The sequence below is a fragment of the Kogia breviceps genome, chromosome 1, assembly GCF_026419965.1.
Source record: "Kogia breviceps isolate mKogBre1 chromosome 1, mKogBre1 haplotype 1, whole genome shotgun sequence".
Classification (NCBI taxonomy): domain Eukaryota; kingdom Metazoa; phylum Chordata; class Mammalia; order Artiodactyla; family Physeteridae; genus Kogia; species Kogia breviceps.
The window spans coordinates 82,557,558-82,582,906 of record NC_081310.1 but is presented as its reverse complement, the minus strand read 5'-3'; the positions used below and the strand labels follow the sequence as shown (position 1 = coordinate 82,582,906).

The following is a 25,349-nucleotide window of genomic DNA, read 5'->3' as shown; positions in this document are numbered from 1 at the left end:
AAAAGGAGAATGCTATTCATTAAAGTAGATAGGACAATGGTGTTTCTAAATAGAAAAAAAAATGAGGGACTTCCCTAGTGGCGCAGTGGTTAAGAACCCACCTGCCAATGTAGGGAACACGGGTTCGAGCCCTGGTCTGGGAAGATTCCACATGCTGCGGAGCAGCTAAGCCCGTGTGCCACAACTACTGAGCCTGAGCTCTAGAGCCCTCAAGCCACAACTACTGAAGCCCAAGAGCCTAGAGCCTGTGCTCTGCAACAAGAGAAGTCACCGTAATGAGAAGCCCGCACACCGCAGCAAAGAGTAGCCCCTGTTCGCCGTAACTATAGAAAACCGGAGTGCAGCAACGAAGACCCAACACAGCCAAAAATAAATAATAAATAAATAAATTTATTTTTTAAAAAAATGAAAATGAACTCTATCATGTCATATACAAAAATCAGTTCTGAATGGAAAAAGGACAAATACAACACGCTAACCAAAGGCTTCAGCAGAAAACACAGGAGAACATCTTTATGACCATAAGGTAGAGAAAGAGTTCATAAACCAAACAGTGTGCCAACCATAATAAAAAGTGGGTTAACCACAATACATATATAAATCTAATGTTATTAAAATTAAGAACCTCTCTTCATCAACAAGACATCATAAAAAGAGTACAAAGACATACCTCTAACTGGGAGAAACTCCTTGTAACTTCTTATGTGGACAAAAGAAACAAATGGGCATTTCACAGAATAGGAATCTTGAATAGCCAATCAAAAAAGAACTTAATTAATAATCAGGAAAATCCAAATTAAGATCAGGAGACAGCATTTACCTGCCCCCCAAGCCTGGCAAAAAATTAAAGAGAGCTGATAATACCAAGATTTGGCAAAGATGTGGAGAAACAGAAAGTCATCTTATTTATTGTGTTGGTGTTTTGCTTTTTTTAAAAAAAAAATCAGGTTTATTATTGGGGTTTGACTTACACACACCAAAATTCACCCTTTTTAATGTACAGGTATATAAATTTTGCGGTGTAACCCCCACAGTTCTATTACCCCCACAAATCCTTCCTGCCCATTTTTAGTGAACCCCTCTCCCTACCCCCACTCTCTAACCATATAGTTTTGTCCTTTCCAGAGAGTTATATAATATATAACCTTTGAGTCACTTAGCATAATACATTTGACATGTATCTATGTTTGTGTACCAGTACTTCATTTTTTTTTAAATCTTTTTTTTTTTTTGGCCACGCTGTACAGCATTCAGGATCTTAGTTCCCAGACCAGGGATCGAACCCACGACCCCTGAAGTGGAAGTGCAGAGTCCTAACTACTGGACTGCCAGGGAATTCCCTTAAGTCATTTTTTAAAAAATTGTGGTAAAACATACAGAACATAACATTTCATTTCTTTTTATTGTAAGATAATATTCCATTTCAAGGATGTCCTAAAGTTTGTATCACAGTTTGTTGAAGGGTATTTGGGTTTTTCTGGTTTGGTAATTATGAATAAAACCACTATAAACATCTCTTAATAGCATCTTTAAAACAGCAAAATTTCATAATTTTGATGAAGTCCAGCTTATAAAAATTTTTTTTTAATGGACTGTGTTGTTGGTGTCCTAAGAAATCTTTGCCTATCCCAAGATCACAGACTTTCTCATACATAAAGGTGAAATACTGAAAGCTGCAGGATGTTCACTTTCACCCCTTCTCTATAGCTAGACGTTCTAGCCAGTGCAGTAAGACAAGGGAAAGGAATAAAGGCATATAAATTTGAAAGGAAGAAATTACAACTGTCTTGTTGCAGACAACATTATTTGTCTACACAGAAAAACCACAAAAAATCTACAAAATAGGTACAAGAACTAGTGAGTGAGTTTAGTAGAGTTGCAGAATACATAATAGATAGAAAAAAATTTTTTTTTTTACATAGAACCATTTATAACAGCAAGAAAGACTTAGGTAGAATCTAGCAAAATAAGATATGTATGCAAGAAAAAAATACAAAGCACTGATGAAAGAAATCAAAGAAGACCTAAATAAGTGGAGAGATATGCCATATTTATGGGTTGGAAGACTCAATATTGTTAAGATGTCAATTCTCTCCCAAATTAATGTATAGATTCAATATAATCCTAATCAAAATCCCAGCATGATTTTTAGAAAAAACAAACTGATTCTAAAATTTAAATGGGGGACTTACCTGGTGGCACAGTGGTTATGGTTAAGAACCCGCCTGCCAAAAAAAAAAAAAAAGAAAAGAAAAAAAAGAAACCACTTGCCAATGCAGGGGACACAGGTTCAAGCCCTGGTCTGGGAAGATTCCACATGCCACGGAGCAACTAAGCCTGTGTGCCACAACTACTGAGTCTGTGCTCTAGAACCCGTGAGCCACAATTACTGAGCCCGTGGTGCCACAACTACTGAAGCCCGCATGCCTAGAGCCCGTGCTCCGCAACTAGAGATAGCCCATGTGCAGCAACGAAGACCCAACAGGGCCAAAAATAAATTAATTAATTTTAAAAATAAATAAAATTTAAATGGAAAGACAAAGGACCTAGAATAGCTAAAATAATTTTGAAAATCTTGTTGGAGGATTCACATTACCTGATTTCAAAACGAGATATAGTAATCAAGGCAGTGAGGCATTAGCAAAAGGACACAGATCAATGGGACAAAACAGAGTTCAGAAATAGACTCATATGGTTAACTGATTTTTGACAAAGGTGCATAGGCAATTTAATGAAGAAATAAAGAAAGGGCAGTCTTTTCAACAAATGGTACTGGAACAGTTGGACATCCATTAAAAAAAAACAAAGAACAATCTTGACCAACACCTCATACCATTTGCAAAAATTAACTCGAAATGCATTATAGACATAATTGTAAAATCTAACTACAAAACTTCTAGAAGTTCAATGTCTGCAGGATCTGTACTGTTGCTCCTTTTTCATTCCTGCTATTAGTAATTAGCATCTCCTTTTTTTCCCCTTTGTCTGGCTAAAGATTTGTCAGTTTTATTGATCATTTTAAAGTACTTTTAATGAGATTTTAAATGAGAAACAAATTGACAACACACACTTGTAAAGTCAAACAGTTGCATCCCTTCAATCTGGTGATTACTCTCTTGCACATGTGCCCAAAAGTATCCACAGCAGCATTATTCATCACAGACAAATAACTATAATACAGATTGAATCCTGAATAGTTACAACCTTGAACTTAAGTCAGAGATTATTTTTTAATTTGATGAGATCTGATGCAGCCTGGCAAAGACATCCACTTGGATATGAAAAACAGCCTTGTTTAAAATTTTGAAGACAAAAAATTATTTCAAACTAATACTCAGCCACAAAACACATGTTAATAAAAGCAAACACACATACATGATCGTATGGCTGCTAAACCAGCTGGGTTCTAGGCCTTTTTCAGGTTTTTTATTTCTTAAGCCAATAAGCGTTCTGTATATTAAGAATATATCTATATATTAAGCCAACATTTTTATGGACATTTTCTCCATTTCCTTTAGGCTTTAAAAATTATTAATGTAGGGCTTCCCTGGTGGCGCAGTGGTTGAGAGTCCGCCTGCCGATGCAGGGGACACGGGTTTGTGCCCCGGTCTGGGAAGATCCCACATGCCGTGGAGCGGCTGGGCCCGTGACCCATGGCCGCTGAGCCTGCGCGTCCAGAGCCTGCGCTCCGCAATGGGAGAGGCCACACAACAGTGAGAGGCCCGCGTACCACAAAAAAAAAAAAAATTAATGTAAAGCTGAAGATGTATTTGTTTGTAATTTAAAAAAATCTGTCTATAGTTCTCTTTTAAGAACACACTGGGTAAACAAAATGTGATATACATATATATATATAAATATCACACACATAATGGAATATTATTCAGCCTTTAAAAGGACAGAAACTCTGACACATGCCATAATATGGATGAATCTTGAAGAGACGTTATGCTCAGTAAAATAAACCAGTCACAAAAAAACAACTACATGATTCCACTTATATGAGGTACCTAGAGTAGTCAAAGTCACAGAAAGAGGAAGTAGAATGGTGGTTGCTAGGGGATATGGGATGGGAGGAATGGGTAGTTACTGTTTAATGAGTACAGAGTTTCAGTTTGGGAAGATGAAAAAAGTTCTGGAGATGGATGTTCGTGATGGTTGCACAACAATGTTAACGTATATAAGAAAAAAATAAGAAACTGTTAATAATGGAACTTGGCATACAGAGGAAGGTGATGGGTAACTTACTTTTCATTTTATAACACATGTATAGTTTGAATTTTACAATGTACTTTTATAATCATAAAAAGTTTGTTAAAAAACAAACTAGTTAATGGCTCCCTAATTCTGCACACTGAAGTGACTTTCATTTGAAAATAACCCTCCCTTAATTACATAATCCATCATAGCTACCTTCTCACCTCTTACCTTCCCTCCTCCTTCAAATATTTGGAACACTGTCTACTACAATGGCCAGATGTCTCTCCATTTCCTCACCTAGGACAAGCTATTTATTATTAAAACAAGAAAAATGTATATGCATATATATTAGTCATTTAACATTAAACATACAAAAAGTATGCAATTTATTAGATGATGTTCTTCTATAAAGAGTTTTTCTTTCTTGCCCCTCCCTTGTTCTCTTTCTCTTTTCTTTTAATGAATATAACTATAGACACAGGGATTTTTTTCTTCATTCATTACTGTCATTCTTCTTGATGTACAAACTGTCCCACAGTTAGCCAGTAAAATCCCTTTCAAGCCAGCTCTTACATCCTTTTGATGTGATCTCATTCATCTTTGAGCTCTTCTGAGACCTTCTTGCCCTCCGGCCAAAGATGTTCATTCCATGAGCCTGATGTTTTCTTCATAGGAAGATTTTACAAACTACTAACTCAGTCTGGTTAATACTTACAGGGCTATTCAAATTTTCTAATTCTTCTTGGATTATTTATTTTTAAAGGAATTTGTCCATTTCATCTGAGTTTTCAAATTTATTGGCATAAAGTTGTTAGTATGATTTTTAAATTTCTACTATCTGTAGTCATGCCCCCTTCTCCATTCCTAATATTGTTTACTTATGCTTCCTCTTTTTTTCTTCTTTGATCAGTCCTGACAAAGGTTTATCTTTTACTTTAAAAAAATATTATTATTTTAAAAATTTATTTATTTTATTTTTGGCTGCATTGGGTCTTTGTTGCAGTGCGCAGGCTTCTCATAGCAGTGGCTTCTCTTGTTGCGGAGCACAGGCTCTAGGTGCACAGGCTCAGTAGTTGTGGCCTGCGGGCCCTAGAGCACCGGGGCTCAGTAGCTGCAGCACACGGACTTAGTTGCTCCGCAGCATGTGGGATCTTCCTGGACCAGGGTTCGAACCCATGTCCCCTGCATTGGCAGACGGATTCTTAACCACTGGGCTACCAGGGAAGCCCCTACTAGGCTTTTTGAAGAAGCAAGTTTTGTCTTTGCTGATCTTCTCTATTTTGTCTTTCTTTTGTACTTATTCTTTGCTCTTATTTTTAATCTCCTTCCTTCTACTCTCTTTGGGCCTATTCTGTTCTTTGCCTGTTTTTTTTTTTTTTTTTTTTAAACAAAAGATGCTTAGCTTATTAAGTTTCAGCCTCTTGCATTTAAGGTTACAAATTTCCCTTAGGTACAGCTTTACTGCATCCCAGCCCAGACATCTTAACTCAAGACCCATATACCTACTTGTCTAACATGACATCTCCACTGAAGTATCTAGAAGATATCTCAAACTCAACATGTTAAAAACTAAACTCTTGATCTCTCTCAATCTTGTTACTCAAAGCCTTCATCACGTAGTTAATAACAACTCCATCCTTCTATCACTCAGGACACAAACCTCGGAATTATCTTTAATTCCTTTTTCTCATACTGTCAGCAATTCGTTCTATCTTCAAAACGTATCCAGAAATCATTTACTTCTTATGACCTTTATCCCTGCCACTGCAATCTAAGTCATTACCATCTCTCACCTAGACTATTACATTCCTCTTATAATAGGTCTCTCTGCTTCTGTCCATTCCTCCTTATAGTCTATTCTTGCCATGGCAGTGGAGAATTCTTTTAAAAGGTAAGTCAGAGCATGTTATTCTCTGCTCAAAATTCTCCAATGGTCTTCCCTGGTGGCGTCGTGGTTGGGAGTCCACCTGCCGATGCAGGGGACACAGGTTCGTGCCCCGGTCCGGGAAGATCCCACATGCCGCGAAGTGGCTGGGCCCGTGAGTCATGGCCGCTGAGCCTGCGCATCCGGAGCCGGTGCTCCGCGACAGGAGAAGCCACAACAGTGGCTACAGTGGTTACTACTTCCACTCTTAAGTAAAAGCCAAAGACTTTGCCCTACGTGATCTGCCATCTCCTTTATCTCTTTGACCTCGTCTACTTTCACTCCATTCCAGCCATAGTGTTCTGGAACACTATTCTTTGAACATACCAGATATACTCATAATTTAACATCTTAATTCTAACTGTTCCCTTTACCTAGAATCCTCTTCCTCCAGATACACACCCGGCTAACTCAGTGTCTTCAGGTCTTTACTCAATTCTCACTCTCTCAATGAAGCCTATTTGAAGTGCTTCCTTTAATACTGCAACCTGTCCCCCAATCTCCACCGTTAATTCCAATGCCCGTTACCCTGCTCTTTTTACTTTTTTCCCATAAGATTTCTTCATTTTCTACCATAATAGGTAATTTACTTTTTCATTATATTTATTGATCCACAAGGTCAGAAATCTCGATGTATTCACTGATGGATCCCAAATAAACAAATGGTAAGCACTCAATAAAATGAGTTATTAGTTTCAATGTAGTGTTCTTATTACTATTCAGTGCTATGTATTTTTAATTTTCCATTATGATTTATTCTCTGATCCATGAGTTATCTGGAAATGCACATTTTAATTTCCAAGCAAAGGGGAAATTTTTGTTTTGGTTATTAACTTCTAAGTTAAAAGTACTATATGGCTAAAGAACATGAATCTGCATGATACAAAGGATCTAAAATTATACTAATCTTGCATTAGGGGCCAGTACACATCACTAATTGGTTTAAATATTCCTTGTTTGTTCAAAAAAGAATGCACATTTTCTAATTTTAGAGCACAGGGTTCTCCATATGTGAGTCAGTTAGATATGGTAGTATAGTATAAATTCTCTATATTTTTACATATTTTATATCTGCTTAAACTACCAATAATTAACAGCTACATTTTAACTCTCTCACTAGGATAACAAAGCTGGTAAATTTTCCTTTCAGTTCAGGCATACTTCAGAGATATCACAGGTTCGGTTCCAGACGACCACAATAAAGTTCCAAATATAGAAATAAAGTGAGTCACATGAATTTTCTGGTTTCCCAGTGCATATAAAAGTTATGTTTACACTATATTGTAGTCTAGTAAAGTGTGCAACAGCATTATGTCTAAAAAAAACCAATGTACACACCTTAATTTTAAAATGCTGTTGGGGGACTTCCCTGGTGGTCCAGTGGTTAAGAATCCGCCATCTGGGACTTCCCTGGTGGTGCAGTGGTTAAGAATCCGCCTGCTAATGCAGGGTACACGGGTTCGATCCCTGGTCCGGGAAGATCCCACATGCTGCAGAGCAACAAAGCCTGTGCGCCACAACTACTGAGCCTGCGCTGTAGAGCCTCTGAGCCACAGCTACTGAGCCTGCATGCCACAACTACTGAAGCCCTTGCACCTAGAGCCCACACTCTGCAACGAGAAGCCACCGCAATGAGAAGCCCACACACTGCAATGAAGAGTAGTCCCTTTTATTAATTTAAACATTTTATAAAGATTATATTTTGTATCCTATCATTAATAGCTTAAGTCTTTAGGGGTTTGTTTCTACCAAATCTCACTCAAAGTGACTTACTTCCTTGTTTGGTAATTCTCTGTTGAATTTTATCTGTGGGAATTCAAAGAGCCTAACCAGAAAGAGCTTTCTCTCAAACTGTACTTGCAAGTGCTATGGCAGAATCAGGGTAGTACTGACCTTGGTCCAATTTAGCATCTTTCTCAGAGGGTTCTTCCACTTTGCTGTGGGCCAAAGGCTTAGTTTCCCATTAGTGCTAATATGGGCATTTGCCTTTGAGAGCTGCCTTGCCTTTTCTGTTTGCTCACAGCTCATTGTTCCTGCTTCAGCTCACTCTTCACTTTTGTGAGAACAGACCCTTACAGAGCACCCTAACTTTTTTAGCATACTCAGTAATACATTAAAAATTAAGCTTGTAACCTTCCATACACAAAGATACTGCCCCCCTCAAGAAGGTGGAACATCAACTCTGCACTCCTTAAGTTGTACTATGCACAGTGACTTCTTTCCAAAGTGTATTGTTTGATAAGGGGGTGGGGGGAGACAGTGATTTTACAGTGAAGAAACCCGATAAATACTGCCTCAGCCAGGTGATCAAGGTTGGCATCATCAGTGATAAGTCATGTTGACAGGATACTCTTGACGTGATGTGATGCAAATGGCACTTTTCCTGTGTTCTTTCCAAGAACCTATAGTCCCAGTTAATCATGAAAAAATATATACATCAGACAAACACATATTTTTGTTTATTCATTTGGGCCGCGCCTAGCGGCTTGAGGGATCCTAGTTCCCCAACCCGGGATCAAACTCAGGCCCTCTTGCAGTGGAAGCGTGGAGTCCTAACCACTATACCACCAGGGAATTCCCCAGACAAATCCATATGGAGGGACATTCTACAAAATACCTGATCAATACTCCTCAAAACTGTTACAGTCTAAAGGAGTCTGAAGTGACATGATGACTAAATGTAATGTGGAATTTTGGATGGGATTTTGGGACAGAAAAAGACATTTGGAAAAACTAAGGAAATCCACAAATAAAGTATGGACTCTAGTTAATAATGACCTATCAGTATTTGTTCATTAGCTGTAACAAATGTACCAAATATCAATGTAAGATGTTAACAACAGGGGAAACTGGGTGCAGCATATACTAGAACCCTCTATACCATCTTTGCAACTTCTCTGTAAACCTAAAGCTATTCTAGAATAAAGTTTATTTTTAAAAGTTATGTTGGGCTTCCCTGGTGGCGCAGTGGTTGAGAATCCGCCTGCCAATGCAGGGGACACGGGTTCGTGCCCCGGTCTGGGAAGATCCCACATGCCGCGGAGCGGCTGGGCCCATGAGCCATGGCCGTTGAGCCTGCGCGTCCGGAGCCTGTGCTCCGCAATGGGAGAGGCCACAACAGTGAGAGGCCCGCGTACTGCAAAAAACAAACAACAACACCAAAAAAATAAAAAAATAAATAAAAGTTATGTTTGTTACAATTTCTGCAGGATTTAGTTATTTTTTAGGGCAAAAAATATATAGTCTCTCTGCAAAATATCTAGTCTGTTATATCATCAGAAACATAAATTGTCCTACTCACCCTTCTCCCCAGTACAATCATTTCTTTTCCCAGAACCATGTTCCTTGGAAACTCCACTGGCAAACTTTCTTTTCCCTTAATTTCTGAGAAATTACCTTGCTCTGATCTTCTCCTCTACCTAGGACACCTTTTGTTCTGAAACTCTGGTGTTTCCCAAGTTCTTTCACTGGACCTTTTCTCTTCTCACTTAAAATACTGTGTCCCTTGAAGTGCTCATTCATTAACTACTACCAATATGATTACAATTCCCAAGTCTCCATCTCTAGTCCAAAGCTCCATCCCAAATACAATATAGTGGTTATGAACATATTTAAGTTAGAACTAGTTTCAAAGTCCAGCCCCTATTTCCAACTGCATGACCTTTTCTCATCTACACAATGAGATGCTTTTCTCATCTATACAATGAAATAATAGTACCTACTTATTCAAGGGTTTTTCTCAAAATTACATGACAAAATACACAAAAAATTCCTAGAATTGCATCAAGTATATAACTGTCAATAAATACTAGCCAATATTAGGATTATAAGCACTATCAAAATGGTTAACTATCTATTAAACAACTTGTCTCAGATGCCCTCCAGACACTCCAACTCCATGTGTGCAAGCCTGCTTTTATCATCTATTTCCTCCCAAATTTCCTGTCACCCGAGAGAATCCACAGGATCCATCTTCCAAGCTTTCCTCTAACTTCATCCCGTACATCCAACTGGTCAGCAAGTTCTGTCAAATTCTACTTTCTAAATACCTCTTAGATCTTATCTGTCCTCTCCACTACCACTTATATTCTTTCAAATATTTGTCATTTGGTTAGATTATTATAGCGGCTCCTGAACATTTCCCCCACACATATTATCATTTATTTCTGGAAACTGTAATATCAGTTTCAGGTATTGCTATTTTAATGACCAAAATACAATATTTTTGTTGGCATAATACAAAAGCAGTTCATTCGTCATCCTTGGTTGTCTTTATCTCTTTCCTACCTACTCACCCACCCCCATTCCTCTCACTTTCACCACAAACTCCTTACCCTACTTACTATGCAGTTCAGGAAACTCCCCTGACTCACCCCCTTCTACCCTTGTCATGGTCCACTTATAGGGAGAGTCTGAACCTGAGGGAAAGAACCTTCCGTAACAAAGAATCTCTCCTAGGGAAAAGAAAGGATTCAAACTCCATTAGGGAAACATTTCCCAAGTTGGCCAAGAAAAAAGTCAAAACTTCGGCAATTTTGAACTACTGAACATAGACAGGTGGTTCCGAAAGCACTGGTCAGGGGAGTTAACTATGGCAAGAAGATAACTAAAGTCCAACCCAACCAGCTACATCACACAAAGCAATTATAAAGGTGCCTCAGACAAAAAGACCAAAGTCAAAGGAAGCAGCAAAACCAGGAGCAGCTGATGATTTACATTACAATGATAATCTATGTTTAATATTTATGTTTTTATAAATTTACATTTTTACTTGATGTTTTAAAATATGAAATACATTAAAAATCTGGGCTCACACACTTAACTTCAATTTTTGAATTCTAAAAGCTTTGAATAAATCCGAAAATATACTAACACCACTATTACGAAAAAGTAATTTTGGTCCAGTGTTAAAATCACTATCTATTGTAGCTTTTGTGCCTATACATAGTTATTTGGTTTTCAACATACCTTCCCTCCCCACCATGTCTTAAAAATCATGGCTTTTATTGCTTCTCTTTGTCTTTTCCATCCTCACTTGTCTATGTGTACTTCTGACTGTTCACTCTGCTTCTGATTCTTTTACACCTTACCTTTGTTTGTATTTGAGATGCCTTCTTTCACCTGCTTCACAGCTTTTTTGAACAACTGTTTCCTCCATGAAGCCTTTCTTACTACACACAAATATAAACTGGTTCTCTCTGCTCTTTAATTGGGGGTTTCCTAGAAAAACATCCATACCAAAGCTTCCCAATTGTGTGTTCCATGGAACAGTAATCACATGAGATGACTAGAAAAGAAAGGAACTCCATGGTCAAATAAGTTTGGAAAATACTGAGCCTATCCCCCACTCCTTCTGGAAATTCATGAAGCATTTTATTAAAGGTACTAAAGTCTAGCAGCGTGAAACAGGTTTAAGTTTAACTTCATAGTACCTAAGCTTTGACAGTGACAACCTAAACTAAACATCACCACTTTCTAGAAAATGCTGTTGTACAAAGTCAAATTCATACTGTATTTTTTGTTTATTGCTATATTTTCTCTGTATCTTATCAACATTTATCAGTTTATACATATGTACTGTACATGGCAATCTGAGGATAAGAATGAATAGGAGAATAGAAATGAATTCTTATTCTAGTTCATACTAAACACAGTACATATGTGTAAGGATGACCTATAAATGGATTTCAAAAGCTGTTCACTCTTCTATTCTCAGGTTTTTAAAGACTTTTAAAACAAAGTGAAATTGATCTTCCAAAATGTGTCTTGAAATGAAATTTTCTTTTAAAAAAATCTTTAATTTCAAATTTAAAATTTTAAATGAAAATATGATTAATATTTGGTCTTTATTATTCCAACTTAAATTTTTATAAACCCCTTGTTTTTGATAGGTTATTTTTAAAAATCCAGCAGCACTAAAGATATTGCTGTCCCTGTGAAATCCCTTCTTTGAGATGCATTTTCATATTAGCACAACAGCTATAAAAATATATGAAAGATTCTTAAATTCTATGAACTTCTAGAACTGCAAGATGTTGTTATACAAATAGGTACTTGAAATACTCAAAATAGGTAAATAGTTTCCAAATTAGTGTGTTTACCAGGCATTCTCTAGTATTAATAAAAAGGCCTAAAAAAATCTGTGTTCATTCCTTTGGATTATTAACCTTAAAATTTCACCTAGGGTATGCAGGATTAACTGGAAGAATTTAAAGCTTAAGCACACAGGTCTGCATGAAACATGGTGTAATAAAAATACATACCATAATTGCATTTAAAAACAACAATAGTTATCATTTGCTGAGCTTTATTTATATATATGTATATTTTATTGAAGTGTAGTTGGTTCACAATATTGTATTAATTTCTGTTGTACAGTGCTGAGCTTCCTAAATGTCAGGTAGTTTGCAAAGCACTTTATATGAATTATCTTTTTTAATACCACCAACAATCACATAAGGTGTGTTGTATTATTATTATCTCTATTTAAAGGCTTTAAGAGGTTAAGTAACAATTATAATGCCTATTGCAGTCCAAAGCCCATGTACTTTGCCAGTTAACCACTATACAATATTGTATATCCCCCTACATATGTAAATCTATGTAAACAAAACTATGTAAAACCTCTATAGCAACAATTTTCAAAGTGTGCTCTGTGGTCAGATATATAAGAAAGTCATTAATTAAGCACTTTCTATGTTCTACACCATCTTCAAGGTGCTGAGGATGTAGTGGTGGGCAAAACAAAGTCCCTGCTGTCATGGGCTTACATTCTAGTTGGGGGTGAGAGGGGACATGCATCTCAGTAAATAAACAAATAAATAAGGTAATATCTTTTTTTTTTTTTTTTTTTTTTTTTTTTTGCAGTACACGGGCTTCTCACTGTTGTGGTCTCTCCCAGCCGTTGCGGAGCACAGGCTCTGGACACACAGGCTCAGTGGCCATGGCTCATGGGCCTAGCCGCTCTGCGGCATGTGGGATCTTCCCGGACCAGGGCACACACCTGTGTCCCCTGCATCGGCAGGCGGACTCTCAACCACTGCGCCACCAGGGAAGCCCAAGGTAGTATCTTATAATGGGAAAAGGTATATAAAGAAAATAAAATAGGGTGATGCAATAAGAGAATGACAGGTAGCAGCAAAGCGGGGTAGGCTCTTTGGCTAGGACGATAGGGATCAACCTCTAAGGAGATGACGTTTGAGCTAAGACCTGAAAGACAGGGACATTAAGGCAAATTTTTCATATAAAGTGGTAATTTATAAAATGATAGTGATAATATAAATGGTAGTGTATTTTACATCCTTATTTGGCAAAATAAGAAGTTATCAAACTTATGATCTCACAAATTAAAAAACAGTAATTAAATGGTTATACAATAACACCTGGTAACCCCTGGGCAATACACAGTACTAAGATGAGAGACAATGGATGTGTACGTTGCAGAAACTTGATAAAGGTCATTCTACAACATATCAATAAATCAGTGAATCCTCAAACCTTTTGGTTTCAGGATACCTTTACCCTCCTAAAAATTACTGAGACCCCAAAGAGCTTTTGCTTATGTGGGTTAGTTATATCTATGCTCTTTACTGTATTATAAATTAAGAATTTTAAAATATCTATTAATTCATTAAAAATAATAAAACCATTCAGTTAATAAGTTATACATATTTTATTTAAAATAACTATATTTTCAAGAGAAAAAAATTAGTGAGGAGAGTAGCACTGTTTTACATTCTTGAAAATCTAATGTTTGGCTTAATAGAAGACAGCTAAGTTCTCATATCTATCTGCTTCTATATTCAATTAATTGCTATATATGAATTAATGAATTTTTTTCACCTCTGCAGCTCAGTGAAATCATCAAAATAGACAGGCACAGAACTCAGAGAAACAGAGAGTAGAATGGTGGTTGCCAAGAGCCAGGGAGTGGGGGAATGGGAAGACGTCGGATAAAGGGTACAAACTTGCAGTTATAAGATGAATAAGTTCTGAGGATCTAACATACAACATGGCGACTATAGTTAACAATATGGCATTATGTACTTGAAAGTCACTAAAAGAATACATCTTGTGGTAATCATTTTGCAATTTATACATGTATCTAATCATCACAACTTACACAATGTTACATGTCAGTAATATATTAAAAAGCTGGGAAAAAACAGGCACAAGGGCTGTTTGGGAACCATTATACTATATATACCACACTATGGAACACTACAAAATGCCAATAAACTTTGAAAGAAGTGGAACGCAGTCTAGCACAAAGGTAGAGAGTAGGCTTTGGAGTCAAGACTGCTTAGATTTTAATTCTGGCTCTACTGTTTACTAGCTATGAAACTTGAACAATTAATTTTACCTCACTGAGCCTTCAAGTGCTTCAGTTATATCATCTATAATATTTTCTTTATTATTTTCCCTTCACCAGCGTAATTTTACATATATATCACTAATAGCCTCACTAAGTAATAAAAATTACATAATATCAATACCTCATGAATTGTTATATTAAATGAGATCACACGATAAGAACTCAGGAAAATGTTAACTATTTATTACTAAATCTATTAGTGATAATGTTTGTGAAGTTAACTGTATTAATGATCGGAAATTTAATAAAGAACATTGTTAAACAATAACAAAGTACTTGTAAGCAACTCAGGCTTTGAATCCACCGTATTTCTTGCATTTCTCCCACTCATTCTCACCTGCTGCCTTCAGAGAACAAAACCAAGGGGGGGGAAAAATTAACCTTATGCTTAGCCACCCTGAAACCAGGCAGTTTCCCTTTCCTATACTATAAAAATGTTCTGACAATTTCCTCAAAATAATCAACTGACTTCCCTAAGCCTCGGTTTATAAGAATTTTAAGTGGGAATAACTCCTACCTTGCAGAGCTTATGTAAGGATTATAGGAATATATATATATATATATATATATATATGTTTGATATCTAGTAAAGGTGCTCAGTGAATGACACCTTCACTCCAACCAAAAAGTGATAACTCTTTGAAATTGGTACAGCATATAAAAACTCATATTATCATACTTCCCAGAACAAGTTATTTTTGTTCAATTCTTATCTTAGTTACGAAACGTTAAGTTCCTTATAATTCCATCTCTTTCAGCGAGCGACCTAACATAAAGTTTTACATAGAATAAGCACCCAATATTCCTAAATTAATTTTCTGAATTCTGTATCTTTGGACATAGGAATACACTATAAAAGAAATGTTAATAACTCAAGTAATACTGACTGCCTCTTGGACAGAGATCATCATTTTAAAATAATGCATTATGCTACCATTTTAAAACTATCATGACAGTAAAAGGAACACAGAAACAGCACAGGATCCATTCGGGTCTTTTTTTAATTAAAAATGATAAGTTATAATGCCTAACATTAAAAAATCTTTTCCCTTCTAACAGTGAAACTTTCACTAAAGGAAATAATCGATCTCCTTTTTCCCCCCAGCCACCTCTGGTGGGTACCAAAGAACCATAGGGTGAAAGTAAGTGAAACTAATCACTAGCAAGTGAAGTGAGGGAAGAGAGATGAGAGAAAGATAAAAGGCTGCAACCAAAATTTAAACCCAGTGTATTAAACATTTTATTTCTTTCATCAAACAGACTATTTCAATGTTTCTAAGAGAACAAGAAAAACAATGAGTTTTTTTTTAGACTATCTTTATCTTAGCCAGAAAGACTTTAATGTTCTAAAGCACAAATGGAATTGCTGCCTTTTTCCAAAAGGAGTAACTAGGTTCTACTATTCCTCTGCAAGATGTACATCTCTCAAGTGTTCTATAACTAAAATCTGTAGATGCAGTGGAATCAAAAGCACTACAAAGCACCAACTCCTTTTTGTTTCCTTGACAAACAGATGAGAAACTCAGTCAAGGTGGTTTGTGCAACAGTGTTAAGTTATTGAGTAATTTTTTTTACTAGGGTCTCTGAGCTCCTTCAAACCTCATGTAGTCTTAGCTCTCAGATGAAATTTTAAAACAACTAACCCGAAATATCCCCTTTGGACTTTTTAAAGTACTACTGTAGAACACTAAACACTTGCAAAAAGTGGAAAAAAAAAGATTTAAAAAAAGATCATAACTTGGGCTTCCCTGGTGGCGCAGCGGTTGAGAATCCGCCTGCCAATGCAGGGGACACGGGTTCAAGCCCTGGTCCAGAAGAATCCCACATGCTGCCGAGCAACTGGGTCCGTGCACCACAACTGCTGAGCCTGAGCTCTGGAGCCCGCGAGCCACAACTGCTGAGGCCCATGTGCCTGGAGCCTGTGCTCTGCAACAAGAGAAGCCACCGCAATGAGAAGCTGGCGCACAGCAAGGAGTGGCCCCAGCTCGTCACAGCTGAAGGGGGCCCACGCGCAGCAACAGAGACCAAACGCAGCCAAAAATTAATTAATTAATTTTTTCCAGCCCCCTCCTTATCTTCCGACCAGCTAGCTTCACGCTTGCAAATTGGTTTCCATCACCTGCCTGGTGGACAGAGGCTATTGCCAGCTGTATCTTGAATCCGGAGACCAGGGTGTTAGGAATCTTGGAATTGTGGTTTTCTCTGTCCATGACTGATGCCAGGGGGGTTAAAAAAATTAATTAAAAAATAAATAAAAATTTTTAAAAAGATCATAACTGAATGACAAAAGCATAGGAGAAATGGGAGTTTGGATGCATCTATTATTTATTAGTTTATGAAAAGCAGGAAGCCAAATCACTAAGAATAAAATCAGAAGTCTCCACTCTCTAAGAAATTACACACATACATACACTCACCCCTTCTCTACCAACAGAACTGTAATTTTGGGGTGGCCTTTTTAAGGAAATGTTAATATTAGTAATTTTCCATTGGAAATGGAAATTTCCAATGGAATTTTCAAGATATTTCCACACCACAAAATCACTTGAAGTTTGTCAATACTGTTTCACACTTTGATTTATGGGAATGTTTGTTTGCTATATAATTTAACATTTAGCTTACTATGGGATGTACAGCAAAAGTATGTTTTACATATTGCTTTAAATCCATCTAAGGCCATGTACATAATACAACCCTTCTGTATTTGAGAGACAAAGCAGCTATATGAAGAATATAACAACTGCTTGTAAAGTCTTATAATACACATAAAAAGCCTCATTTAGTATACACCATTACAATAATTACATGTAATAATCACGGTAGCTCATGTTTTGAAACACTGTCAGAAAACATGGAAATTATCTACATCTCTATGAACCTAGGGCAATGGATGGAAGAAAAGGTGACCTAGGCATCCAAAGGGCAGAGAGAAGATTGATTATGCAATAATTTTACAACTGGGAATTATAACAGACCTAATGCCTAACTAATACAGAAGTGCCATTAAACCTAAACCAAGAGTAGAAATATGCAAGAGATCAAAATAGATTTATTACTTCTTTGGGGAGCTGAAAGTTTGCCTTGAACCTCAGAAAGAACCACACACAATAACACGTTAGACCAAGTAAGTAGAAAGAGGTATGTGAAATACCGGAATGCCCCAGAGCCTTCTCTCTGGACCTCTTCTCTATCTATACTTATTACTCTGTCTTACTACACTTACTTCTCTATCTACACTTACTTCCTAGTACATCTCTTCCAGGCTGATGGCTCTAAACACAATTTACATGCTAAGCAGACACCCTGTGGTGACTGTCGCACAACTTTGTGAATATACTAAAACAAATGAATTGTACACTTTAAATGAGTGAAGTTTGTCAATAAATGTCAACTCCTTCTAGTCACTCAGCCAAAAAAACCCCAGAGTCATTCTTGATAACTCTCCTCTCTTACCCCACATTTAATTCATCTAAAAAGCCGTTTGGATCTACCTTCAAAACAGGTCTAGAATTAAATTATTTCTTATAACTTCCACAAGCTTGTCCAAACCACCAATATTTTATCCCAGGATTACTTCAATAGCCACCTACTGGCATCCCTATTTCTGCAGCAACTAGAATGATCTTTTAAAAACAGAAATCTGTTCAGATCACTCCTCTGCCCCATCTCACTCAAAATAAAAGCCCAAGAATGCCTATAAAATTCTTTGTGATCTGCCCCTCCTGCCATATCACCCACCACAATCTCTGAGTTCATCTGCTAATCCTTACTTTCACTACTCCTTTCCAGCCACAAAAGCTTTCTTGATGTTCCTTCAACTCACCAGGCACACTCTAACCTTAAGACCTTTGTATTTTTCTGTTCTCTTTGTCTTGGAACATTCTCCTCTCACACTCTCCTATCTATATTGCCTATACCTCACCTTCCTGCTCAAATGTCACATTCTCAGTGAGGCCTTCCCTTAGCACCTAATTTAAAACTGCGAACTCTTGTAACACTCTGTATTCCCCTTCCTTACTTTGTATTTCTCTTTAGCACTCCTAATATTTTTTACCTTCTAATATATTTAATATTTTGTTTGTTTGTTGCTTGTCTCCTCTTCTGACAGTATAGGCTCTGAGAAGATAAAAATTTTTCTCCATTTTATTCACCTGCTTGTGTCCCCAGTGCCTGGCACAGTAGGTATTCAATAAATATTTGTTAAAAGAACTGAATGTAAACTAGGGATTTATAAGCAAAATTCATCTTGGAACTTAAAGTAAGAATTTGTACCTAGTCCACCTATATTTGTATACATGTGATATGTGATTAAAAAGCTATGGCTGTACTGTTATACTCTATATGTGTAGCCAACATATCTGCTACAAAGGATGAATTACAAGGAAAGTAAACAGTTAGAGGAATAGCTACATTTCAGATACCAGAGCTGCAAAAAATAGTTTCAGACACTCAGATTTGTGCAATATCAAATACAAGATTATAGACTTCACTCCCCACTGACCAATGGAGGTACCAGTGTGGTATCCCAAACATTTTGCCACCAAAAAAATCCTTCTATTATTTAATCTAAAACCTAACATTTAGAGATTTTTATCAAGTAAAACAACTTTAGTAACTAACATGTTCAACTTGTTTTCCCTTTTTTTAATTATAAATAACTATCAGAACTTCAAATCTATACAAGGTAATCAGTTTTCCCACAGAAAGCAAAAATAAAGACAAAAATACCCACAAAGCTTAAAAATCTAGACATTCTAGTTAATCTGCATGGCCTAATATTGTAGAAAATATTTTATGAATAGGAAAGGCTATGTAGTACAGTGGCTAAGAGTGTATGCTCTAAATCAAGAATGCCTGGGTTGAATCCCAGGGATCCACCACTTATTAGCTCTCTAACCATGGGCAAGTTACTCAACCTCTCAGTGCCTCTGTTTTCCCATCTGTAAAGTAGGGATCATAACAATACCTATTTCAAAGAATTATGAAGATTGAATGAATTAATAAGTGTAAAATGCTTGGAACAGGGCCTGGCACATAATAAGCACTTGATAAAAGTTAGCTAGAAAATTATTACCATCTTCACGGTCCATTCAAGGATCTGAGAAACCACTGCCGTACAACAAAAATAGTAAATTGCACTTTTCAAATTCTCTGCAACAAATTAATCCTGTATTGAGGTATTTGGTTTTTTTTTTTTCTGGACAGTCCATGTTTATATAACAGTTTCTCTTGTGGAGAAAATACCAGATTGTACTGAGATTTGCTTCAAATGAGGAGGAGGGGAAGGGAAAGTAAAGGGGACAGAAGAAAAAAGATCGGCCATTAAAATAACTACTGAGACTACCCTGGTGGCACAGTGGTTAAGAATCCACCTGCCAGTGCAGGGACACGGGTTCGAGGCCTGTTCTGGGAAGGTCCCACATGCTGTGAAGCAACTAAGCCCAAGGGCCACAACTACTGAGCCTGTGCTCTACAGCCCACGAGCCACAACTCCTGAAGCCCGCACGCTTAGAGCCTGTGCTCCACAACAAGAGAAGCCACCGCAATGAGAAGCCGGCGCACCGCAACGAAGAGTAGCCCCCGCTCGCCGCAACTAGACAAAGCCCGTGCACGGCAATTAAGACCCAACGCAGCCAAAAATAAATTAATTAATTTAAAAAAAAAAGAAAACTACTGAAGTGGGGTGATCAGTGGTGGCGGGAGTGTTATTACTTTTCTAATCTTGCACATACTTAAAGTTCGTACCAGAAACAGCTGAAGGGAAATCTTAACAGCTTTTCTGCTCTACAAATGATTCTACTTTCCTATAACCCCATTTTCTTCAAAAACTCATTTCAGTTCTCATACACCTTCTAAAACAGAACAACCCAGTCAATGGTTAGAAGCAAAACAACTTGGAGATATCACGAACACAGTATTTTCCATTTTGTCCTACTAGTTCTTCAGAGAACTTGCTAATTCACTACAGAAAGGCTGGTCCAAATCATCTCACCCTGACTGGGAATGTAATTTCCAGCACTGTTCCCAAAACAAAGTAATTATTTTGAATAGTCAGGACCTTAAGACTATCTACATCATCGTTGTCATCATAATAAATAATCTGAACATATATGTATATGCTAGGATCTATACTAAAATACGTGCATTATCTTCTTAAATCTAGACCACAAGCCTATGAGAGATAATTATCTCTACTCACAGACCAGAAATTGAGACTCACAATTTAAGTACTGTGCCCAGGTATTAACTGATGGAATTAAGATTTGAACCTAGGTCTAATTCTAAAGTCTGTGTTTTTCTACTTTTCCATACTGATTTCCATGTTACATTAAAAATGGGACGGATGAACAAAATACAGAAATGACAGTCTAGTCAAATTGCACATCAAGCCAATATAAGAGCCATATTTTGAAACTGCCAACAACCATACCTATCACTTCTTTTACTAAATTATAAACGCTGCCTTCTGATAAACAGAAATTAAAACAATTCAAGTTCTTGATTAACTATTTCACAAAATTATATTGGCAAATATTTACTGATTACTTATTGTGTGCCAAACACTGTTCTAGTTGCTTGGAGATGTAGCAGCAAAGAAGACATAGCCCTGTAATCTGGTGGAAGAAGATAAACAGTAAGCATATAAACAAATAAATAAGGTAATTTCATATACTGAAAATAAAATGATGTGTTAGAATGCAACTGAAGGAACCATCTGAAATAAGATCATTAGGGAAGGCCTTTCTGAGGAGGTAATATTTGAGCTTGGATCTAAATGATGGGAAGATAGGGTTGGAAGAAGCCTGAGAGGTAGTAGGCAGGGCAGGTGGTGTAGGAACTTGTAGACCTTTTACTTGTAGTAAAAAGAAGTTTAACCCTTTAAGCCTGTTGCAATGGGATATCACTGAAGGATTTTAAAGCACAGAAATGACATCTTTTTATTCTACAGAGATTTGAAAAATGATAGTAATGGAAGCTTCAATCAAACAAATTAAAACAAATCTGAATAAAATCAGTAGAACCCACCATGGAGTGTGTCTTCAGGAAGACTACTTGCCTTCTCTAACTTATTTCCTTTATTGTTTTTTAAATTTTTATTTATTTATTTTTTGGCCATACTGCGCAGCTTGCGGGCTCTCAGTTCCCCAACCAGGGACTGAACCTGGGCCATGGCAGTGAAAGCCCGGAATCCTAACCACTAGGCCACCAGGGAACTCCCTAAAATTATTTCCTTTAAAGTGAACAAAAGTTTCTTATTACACATTATGAAATATAGGATAAAAATGAAAATATCTCAGGAAGAGTTAACATAGTCACTTAAACTCACACTGAGGTCTAAATATAAATTACTGAATAATGGATGTCAAAAGAAAAAAAGGAGAAGCAAAAGTGGCATCAGGAAAATGGACAGAAAGGCTGGGAATGCCAAAGACACCTATTTCACAAATTTGCCTAAAGCTAACTTAAAAACCAAACTCGAACTAAAATAATTCTAACACCAATCTCCTGAATATTTCTCTCAAAAGGCTTTATTTACAATAAGATAAACTATGTTGACTCAATGTAAACATAACTACAAATTACCCTTAACCATTTTAGAAAGTTAAGTTGCATTCCACCAGAGAAAAAACAAAAATCAGGTTTATAGAAAGCCAAAAGCATTTAACTATACAAACTATATATAATGCACTTCAAATGAAGTATTGTCTTCCTAGAGCAATCAATTTTTTCACTCTTAAAATATCAACAAGGGAAATTATCTCAGGCACAATATCAAAAGTAGAGGCAGAAAAATTCTGGCTCCACTGTATCTCGTTATCGCTGACTGGAAAAAATATATTGTAATTGCATTTGTAATCCCACAGGCAGGGATGGCGACCAACTTATCCTTGCAAATGATGTAACCATACAGTTAAAGCACCAGAGCCCAAAGGTAGGAAGAGTAAAAATGTTTTAAAACAGGAAGAAAAATATGTTTAAGGAGAATATGTCCTCAGGCTTGAGCACTGCTTGCTACCACTGGTATACCAAAAACATTAAAGAATAACCATGAAAACATTACTTTACAAAGTTAAATGTGGCCATTGTCATCTGATATGGTGGAGTCAAATCCCAACTCCACCATTTTACTGTATAAACTTAAGCAGCTTACTTAACATTTCTGGGGCTTAGTTTCCACATCTGTAAATCAATTATTAAAAAATCTACTTCTTAGGACGAGTTTAAGGTATAATGAGATACTAGATATATTGTAAATGACAAAGGGCTGGGCACATAGTAGATACTTACTATGTGAGTCTTTGATAATGACTGGTACTTGGTATTGTATGTTCTAATTTTACCTCTTGGAAAGAAAATAACTTTGATCTGCTGTTGGTAAATATAGGTAATCCTGCCTTGGTTATACAACTCTTTCTGCATATATTATTCAAAGAGCCACAAAACATCTCTCCCAACAATAACTTTATACACAAATGATTTGAAGTTTGGGGTCTGTGATTTTGTAAGTTTTATCCATCTGTTCCCTAAAAGTAAACACAAATTAAAACACTATAGGGGCAACAGCAGAAGTGGAATAAGAAGAATAAGTGAATGATGGGTCTCACTGGTGACATGCCATAGACAGGAAGCAACAACAGACCTAAAATTCAAATAGATATACAAAGATTTAGGGTCAACCCTCTCTTCTCAGCAGGAAGCAACAAATGACTTCTCCACACTTTGTCCTAAAAGATCTGAAATTTTCTGCAAACAATCCATGCTTCCTGACAGTCTAATAGACCTCTTTTCTGCAGTAACGCAGCAAAATGAAAAAAACTCCACGATGTAGACAAAAAAGCAATTAACTGGGGTAAAAAAGTAGTACCTATTCAAAAAGCACACTTCCTGATTCTTTGTTTTGATTACCTATGAAACCAATTCCTATTCTTTAAAAAGGTATCTGAACTGCTTGAAAAGTAGCCGGATATGTTTTCCATTTTATGGTGTTAGTGGCGATACTGACTACGGTTGTTTCCGGTCAGTATCAAAAAGCCTGTATTTTACTGCAGCAAACATAGCTACAAAAACCTCTCAGGTGGTGGTCTCAGCTCTATGTGGAGCTCACGTTACCTCTTCATCTAGGTAAGGCCCTTCTTATTACACAAGTTTTAGGTCAGTGGAAAATAGAATGGTCCCACATATTCCAGCGAAATAGGTGCATTTACTACTGCTTAAACCATAGCGTGTCTATCATCAGGAAAACAAGAAATAATTAACACGTCAGGGCCTAGAATAAATAAACGGACGCGACAATTTCTGTGAAGGTTCAGTAAAAACAACATCACCTTACAAGGCTCTGAAACATGTAAATCTCAACAGATTTGGGCCCAACGGCCCAAGGTCACACCAAGTCAGTCGCTATAAAATCCAAGAAATGATAAGCCTCCTGCAGTTCAGGACAATCCTGGCTAGGAATAGTGTCTGAGTTTGGGTACACTCTGGTCGAAGCTTTAATATGAACAACCTCAACCGAATGCAGCGGCTCCACAGGGAAACCCTAAGCGTTTCGGGTAGTATTTCCTTCCATCCCCAGTCTTCCCTTCCCTAGTCACCCCCCAACACTCACATCTCCGGAGCCACTTCATCCAATGGTAGACGATAGTAGTGTGGTGTTTCTTGTTCTCTATACACCAAGACGACAAGCCTTGAATAGATTCCATGGTGTTAGTTACCGACTGGAATTTTCGATCCAACGAGGACTCCAGAGCCCCTGCCGAAGAGGCCGACGAGGAGGAGGCCTTACTGCCGCCTCCGCCGCCGCCGGCCGCCATCTTCCCGGTTTGCACAAGCGCTGCTGCTCCTCTGGCGGCCGCGGCGGCGGCGGCGACGGCGGCGGGAGCGGGCAAAACAATCACTGCGAGTGCGTGAAAGCCGCAGGTGGGGAGGGAGGCCAGGGGGTGGGGATGGTGCACGCGCTAGGCTCTTCTGGAGGTAGGACGGGAGGACCAGCTGCTAGGCACGCTGGCGGCTCCTACACGCTGCAAAGAGGGGCTGCGGATTTCGAAGGTTTATCGTAATTGTTCAAGGGATTGTGTTTAAACCAGTCAGTAATCACGGAAGAATTACGCAGAAAATAGGTCCTGCAAAGCCTTTCTAAACGCCTGGCCCGGAAATTAATGGTTTTATACTCTGCGGCTCTCAACGCTTAAGGCCGTTCCCCACACTCCTCTAAGAGCGGGCATGAATATCTTAAAAGTTAATACTACCAGACTGCCCCTTCAGTTGCAGAAATCTTTCTCTCTCCTTTAGATCCTCTAGCACAGAAAGGCCCAAGGCTATCTAGTCAGGATTTTTTTTGCAACGCAATAGCAGCAAAGGGACAGCAACACTATCGCGCACGCGCTGCTTGGCCCCGCCCCCCTGTTTCCTTCTCAACCTAGAAAGAGTAGAGGGAGGTGTGATGGCGGGGCAATCTGGCCAATCAAGGGAGAAGAACAAGAAGCGCGCGCAGAAGCCCACAAGCCCCAAGGGCTAAGGAGGCCCTTCGATTATTCGTGCGCCTGCGCAGCAGGCCAGCGCGTAGCGGGCTGGGAGGAAAAACGGGGAGAGAAGGGTGGGAGAGGGAGTTGGTCAAACTAAGGAGAGGTTGGGGGAGGGGCTTCACCGCTCCGCCCCGCGTTTTGCTTCCTAGCGAGGTGTCTCTCTTGGGGCTGTCCAGCTCACACAGCAGGGCCGAGAAAGTCCCACCGTTCAGCGGCCACCGTTATTTTCTGGCACCTGCAGCTGCAGCTGCCGCCGCCGCTGCTAATTTCTCGGGGCACCGACGCGCCACAAAGTAGCTGGCAGCCATCTTACAGTGCCCCAGAGGAT

General features: G+C 38.0%; 1 protein-coding gene across 6 annotated transcripts in view; it reads right to left on the bottom strand.

Annotated features, from left to right (window-relative positions):
- RPRD2 (regulation of nuclear pre-mRNA domain containing 2) overlaps positions 1-25,349 on the bottom strand; it is a 92,211-nt gene extending 66,862 nt beyond the window's left edge. For all 6 annotated transcript variants that reach the window (XM_059079678.2, XM_059079702.2, XM_059079721.2 and 3 more), the window contains exon 1: positions 24,106-25,349. In XM_059079678.2, the coding sequence (XP_058935661.1) occupies positions 24,106-24,310 (205 nt within the window). In that variant the 5' untranslated portion in view covers positions 24,311-25,349. The remainder of the gene's footprint in view (positions 1-24,105) is intronic.